Raw genomic sequence first — 6,000 nt, forward strand, 5'->3', positions numbered from 1 at the left:
TACTGTCATCAAAACAATACACCTCAGGCATGCCCAGGGGCCATGCCTCCCAGGTAACTCTAAATTCTGTCTGCTGACACTACCGCGAGGCAGTAATGATGTGTCTGTCAAAGTGACATGAGAACGGTCATACAGGACGCGGAATGCGCTGTGCACTCTACCATCCCGTAGTCTCGAGGGCTGACTTGCCTCTTGCTTCTTTCATGGTCCCTTTGGAGCTGGAGTGGAGGTCGTTATTCTATGTAACCATGGATCCTGCTTTTGCTTCTTTGTCAGGGCTAGGGTCAGATGATTCTGCAGCGATGAAGAACCCTCCCGAGCTGGAGGTCGATGCTACTGATGGCTCATTCGCCAACAAACACGGCAGACATGTTGTCGGCCATGTTGTTGACTACGATGCTCTACAACAGCAGATTGGGGAAGGCAAGCTGCTGGTCCAAAAGATACTGTCTCTCACGAGGCCAGCATGCAGCATCCTGGGACTAGACTCTCAGGGCGCAGAGGTAACCACGCCTGATCTTTCGTCATTCTTGTACTCTGGCTGCACCTTCCTTGCAGTCCTGTACTTCTGTGTGTCCCGCCTCCCAGCAGCTGAGGAAGTGGCTTATGTTCACTCCATCTGACCCTTCTCTGTCTCCCATTTTCACGCTGCAACAGAACAGGCTACTTGATATTTTGACCGAGAACCCCAGAAAACCCTGTGCTTTATAATAGGAATGCTGGCATAAAGCCAAACAAGATATATTAACGTCAGTCGGGTGGACAGGCATCCGTATGAACTTGCACATGTGGAAGGGAGCAGACCCGGTAGCCCAGGTTTCCCTGTTCAGACTGAGCAGAGGGGAGGCAGCTGTCAAAGCTCTATGGTGCGCTTCGTAGTTAGGAAGGAGTAAGGTACCAATGACAATGTGGTTGGTGTGAGAAGCCAGTGGGTGTTTGTGTAGGATAGCCTCATCTACAAGGACCCATTACTAAAGGGCATGATGGAGTTCCTTGTTGATATGCACAATAAGGTACCCTAGGCACAGTGTGAGGAGCAGTCTGTCCTCTGGTTACATTACAGACAAGGAAGGTACAGTTTCTTAGGGGATGTAATAGAGGGATGAGTTTTGAAAGCTTGTAGGGCATCCTGGGGGAAGAGACCAGGCAAAGGGACCAGCTGTCCCAGAACTGAGTGGGAAAGCCCGGGTTTCCAGCAGGCCTGTCTGCTGTGCCTGGTGACGGAGGAAATGTGAGTCCCACGCGTGGAGCAACAAGATGGCCCAGTTCCGATGGTACTCAGGAGTCCCTGTCTTCTTTCCCCAGGCACCAGGTAACAAGAGTGCCCATGAGCTTCGGAACAGCGCCAGGGCTCTGAACCACACCCTAGAAGAGTCAGCGTCCCTCCTCACCAAGTTCTGGAGGGCAGCCTTGCCAAACTCTCATGGTCCTGTACTGGTAGGCAAAGAGGTAAGAAGCTCTTTCTGTGTTTGTCTGGTTAAAACCTACTTTTCCAGGCCAGCATGGCCCCTGCCCTGCTCCTGACTCTTGGCTTTTCTGATGGTCCGGGATTATATGGCAGGGCATGGGCAGAACTTTCATGGGACATCTTAGAGCTTCAGAGATGGTGGCTCGGTCACTGCAACTCTAATGCGTGCATTTCCCACCCTCCAACACTTGATGAGACATCAGAGAAAGGGATAGGATATGGGAAGTAGACACGGTCAGCCCAGACATCTCCAGGTCTTGTACCCTGAAGTTTGGCTGAGCTGGTCAAGAGCCCTGTCAACTATTTGGCACTCTTTATCCTTAAGGTGCCTGATCGAAAGGCCACAGAACGAACACCACCATGAGCAATGGCCTCATTTGGCCATGCTCTGGAATCTCGACAGGTTCTAGTTTGTGTCTCTGGGTCAGGCCTGGGAAAGCCAGCCACCTCCTAGGGTCTGCTCCTCTCTCAGGTGGGCTGTGGCCGGCACACTGCTGGGCAGAGGTATTCCAGGATCTGCCTCAGACTCTCCAGTTGCAGAGAGCTATTACCGATGCCTTTATGGACCCAGCAGTGCTAATCCAAGGTGCTTTCCCATCTCTGTGGTGGCAGATACTTGCAGACTCCCACTGTCCTCAGGCTAGTCCCAGCCCTTCAGATGTAACATCCCTGAACTCCTATGTCACTTATGATGAGGAAGTGAGGATACTCTACCAGACCGAACAGAGGTTTGAGGTTGGGGTTAGGTGTTGGCCTAGAGCGAGGCTCTCCCTAGCAAGGTTCAGTTTCTCCATTTCTGTTTGGTGGCCTGTTCCTCAGCTGTCTCCTGCTGGCATTTAAATGACAGGAATTCAATACAAAAGGTTGAGAAGATGGGAGCACTCTGCTGCCAAGCCCAGGTTGTGTTCAGCCCAGTGAATGTTGTCTGAGGCTGTCCCTCTTCCTCAGGGACAACTGATGGAGAAAGAGCTCCTGGACTTGCGAGCACAAGTATCCCAACAGGAACAGCTCCTTGAAAGCACTGCTGCGCGTCTGAAGAAGGCCAACCAGAGGAAGAAAAGCATGGAGCAATTCATCGTGAGCCATTGTAGGTGTCCCTGGGGGACACGCGGGGGAAGGCTCTTCCTCACACCCAGTCTCGCAGCAGATGAACAGTGACCAGAGGGAGTTGGGACTGTTGAGAGAAGAGGGACTGAGAAGTAAGGGTGGGGATAGAGGGGGCGTGGCTAGCAACAGGCCACACCTAGTGGCAGAGAAAGTGCTTTAGGGAGCATGTGCTAAGCAAGCCAGGCTTAGCTGGTAATTTCCATGTCTGTGGGGCTGTTCTGTTTCTAGTGACCAGGACCCATGATGTCTTGAAGAAAGCACGGACTAATTTAGAGGTAAGGACAACACTGTAGCTCCGAGCCACAGAGCCGCAGAGGCCTCAGCCCACCCCTCTCATCCTGTCTGTGGGCCCCTGGCTAGCTGACACTCTAAGGTTTCTGGTCCAGTGTAGGGTGTGGCCCCTCAGCAAGCCCCGCCTCCCTGCCCTGACCTCTCTGCTTGCCCTCATCCTGTGTCCTCTCTCCCTTTCTCTCTAGTTTTCTGTCCTTTACGTGGGATGGGTAGGCCAGGGAAATGGAGTACAGTTGCCTCCTGAGGGCAGAAACATTTGGAGTCTGCCTGTGAAGTGCGCTCACATTTCCTAAGGGGCTCTACTGAAAAGTAGACAGGGTAGAGCCTTACAAACTGCCCCTGCACTGTGAGGTGGGAAGCATACTTTCTGTCTGTAAGGATCCCCGGCCATCCTTATCTCATCTCATTGGTGCCGAAGAAAACCTGAAAATGAACACTGCCCCTTAAGGGGGAAGATGGCCTATCCCTCTCCCTGGCTGGAGTTCTCTACGATTATCACAAATGCTAAATATGGCCTCTTCCCCCGAAGCAGTGTGAGAGAAGACTTGAGTGGGAGTTGTAAAAGACTCTCTTGGTTTCTGTTTGCTTATTTGCTTCGGACTACTTAATTAGGAGCATGAACTGGCTCCTGAGGAGCAGGGTGGGGTCCAGCCACTCGTGTACATGTGGCTTAAGGATCAGAAACTATTCTCTGAGGGTAGAGTTGCCCTGTCAGAGCAGCTGAGTGTCTGCTCAGACATTTCCTAGCATTGCTAAGGCCCGCTCGGAAAGGGGGCGGGGCTGTGATGTAGCACACTCTCTTTGTCTCGGTTGAATTTCCCTTCATTCTCTGACGACTCCTTTCTTTCCCGAGCCTCTGTAGCACAACACTTACAAGAATGCCTCTGTGCAGCCATTTTCCTGTCCCAGCAAAGGTAACCCAGCATCCTCTGCAACGCTGGCTCAACCTGGGGACGCTTTCCTCTCTATTTCCTTAGGCCCTTGGGAAGGCTCTCAGTGCTAGGCTTGTCACTAACTACCTGTGTCACTTTGGCTGGCCCCTCATCTCTGTGATTCTGCTGCCCCAAGTCTATGGTAGAAGTCAACTCAGCTCACTTCCGGAGGTCCTGCTGGCTCCGCCCCTTCTCAGATAACTGGGACTCTAACAGGAGGACTTCCTGCTGAATTCTCTCCTCCTGTGCTGGTCCTCTTTTCCTCAGCACTTCTTTCTTGGGAGTTGTAAAAGACTCTCTTGGTTTCTGTTTGCTTATTTGCTTCGGACTACTTAATTAGGAGCATGAACTGGCTCCTGAGGAGCAGGGTGGGGTCCAGCCACTCGTGTACAGAGGTGTGAGTCTAGGAGTGTGAAAGGCTTCCATCTAATCTGGGCTTGAAGAGCTTCTGCAGGCTAGCCCTCCCACCCCGACCCCCTGTGCTCGCTCGCCCTCCTCATCAGGTTCCTGGCTTCCAGCAATGGCTGCCTCTCACTCCAGCCTCCAGCGGGGCCCCAACACTAGTGCTAACTAGCTTTGTTTTCTTCTTGTCTGCAGATGAAATCCTTCAGGGCTCTGACGTGCACTCCAGCCTTGTGACCCTTGCCTTCCAGGAGCCACGTAAGGGGCGGAGCCAGCGGTCCTTAAAGGAGCAGGAAGGGTGGGCCTGCCCGCCTCTTGTGCTGCTGCCCATCTGCTGAGGAATCCCTGGTCCACTCCTCCCCTGCTGGAAGTCCACAAAAGGGCTGAGACGTGCCCACATGGGACAGGCGGGAAGGAAAGTGGCATCCTGGCAAGCAATGAATACAATTAGCCAAGGCCCACTGGGCCCAGCACTAAGCAAAACTCATGTAGACTGTGTAGAAGGCCTGGGGCACTCACTGCTTCTAGACAGCTCAGCATGGTGCCCACCTCGTTCTAGTTCTCAACTCAGCATCTGTCCTCAAGATAGCCAACTCAGGGGAACTAGGACCTCACCGCCCACAAACAGGACGTGTGGTCCGGACGCCAACGCTCCTCAGACAGTTGTAAAAGCACACAGCATTGAGTGGCACTACCCCGCTGGACATTGTTGGGGCTCACCAAACTCCTCACAGACCTGCTCTTGAGCCGGGCCAGCCTTGTGGGTCAAGCCCGGTAGTACGTTGGTCTCTACCACCGCACCAGAGGTCTTTGAGTCAACACCCCGAAAGAACTTGAACGCGGTAACTTCTCGGTGCCCTGCGCTTAGCCTAGCACCTTCTGTTTCTTACGTGATCTCAAGTTGAACCGACTTCCTTAACTCTGCTGTCCCCTGTAATCCTAACTTCCCTCGGGAACTGGGGACTGGTGGCCACATCATGCCTATTGAATGTCTAACGTAGAGAACGCCTGTGCCTCTTTTAATAGCATGGGCAAGGCCTGTTCTGTACTGGAGACTCTGTGTCTCCACAGTGCTCATAGGCTGTGGGTGTGTGTATAAATGTATAATATAGATTTATATATGTTGCTATGGCTGTGTTGAAGGCCAACATGATGTGCAGACAGATGGTGAGAGGACACTAAGCAGTCTCTCTGATGGCTATTAAAGCAAACTGTGTATAAAGAACTTAGTTTCCTTTGCCTCTCGTTCTGTCCCAGTTCCCAGAACGAGGATATGCGATATGAAAGACATGCTGCCATCTTATGTCCCCCAGTATGTGCCCTGTCTCAGAGGGTCTGCCAGAGACCCCAAAGTGTGAACCCTCGTCCCCCCATGAATTCCACCTCAACAAGATGAAATAAACAGTCATGAACCAGGAAAGGCCCCGCCCACAGAGAGAGGAAGGCGGTCTGTAGAGCAGCCACCGCACGCACGCTGTGAAAACTGCAGGTCTTCTAAAGAAGAGAGGCGTGAACACATCTCTGATAGAGAGGAGGGAACATGGTTACAAACCAAGGAACAGTGCTCCACTGTAACAACCCTGAAGTTCAGTCTTCAAGGTTACAGGCTCCCCTGAGACAGCGGACAGAAATGCTTCCAGCGGCCTCCAGCAGCTTGGAGCAGACAGTGGGACAGTTTAAGGAGACTGGTTGAAGCAGCCCGAACGATCTACTGATGGGAAAACACCACTTGCTACTAGAGAGGATGAGGAAAAGGAGGAGGAAGAAGAAGAAGAGGAGGAAGAAGTCTGGAGGAGGAGT

The 6,000-nt window shown here is 52.5% G+C and overlaps 1 protein-coding gene across 2 annotated transcripts in view; it reads left to right on the forward strand.

Moving 5' to 3' along the window:
* The window catches only part of LOC127682917 (myomegalin-like), a 177,305-nt gene extending 171,305 nt beyond the window's left edge, over nucleotides 1-6,000 (forward strand). Inside the window, exons 41-45 of one of the 2 annotated variants that reach the window (XM_052179661.1) lie at nucleotides 277-503; nucleotides 1,306-1,449; nucleotides 2,417-2,555; nucleotides 2,804-2,850; nucleotides 4,452-6,000. In XM_052179661.1, the coding sequence (XP_052035621.1) occupies nucleotides 277-503; nucleotides 1,306-1,449; nucleotides 2,417-2,555; nucleotides 2,804-2,850; nucleotides 4,452-4,538 (644 nt within the window). In that variant the 3' untranslated portion in view covers nucleotides 4,539-6,000. Of the gene's footprint in view, nucleotides 1-276; nucleotides 504-1,305; nucleotides 1,450-2,416; nucleotides 2,556-2,803; nucleotides 2,851-4,395 lie in introns of both variants that reach the window. The other variant, XM_052179659.1, reaches the window with a different exon arrangement.

This window comes from Apodemus sylvaticus, chromosome 4, assembly GCF_947179515.1.
Source record: "Apodemus sylvaticus chromosome 4, mApoSyl1.1, whole genome shotgun sequence".
NCBI lineage: Eukaryota > Metazoa > Chordata > Mammalia > Rodentia > Muridae > Apodemus > Apodemus sylvaticus.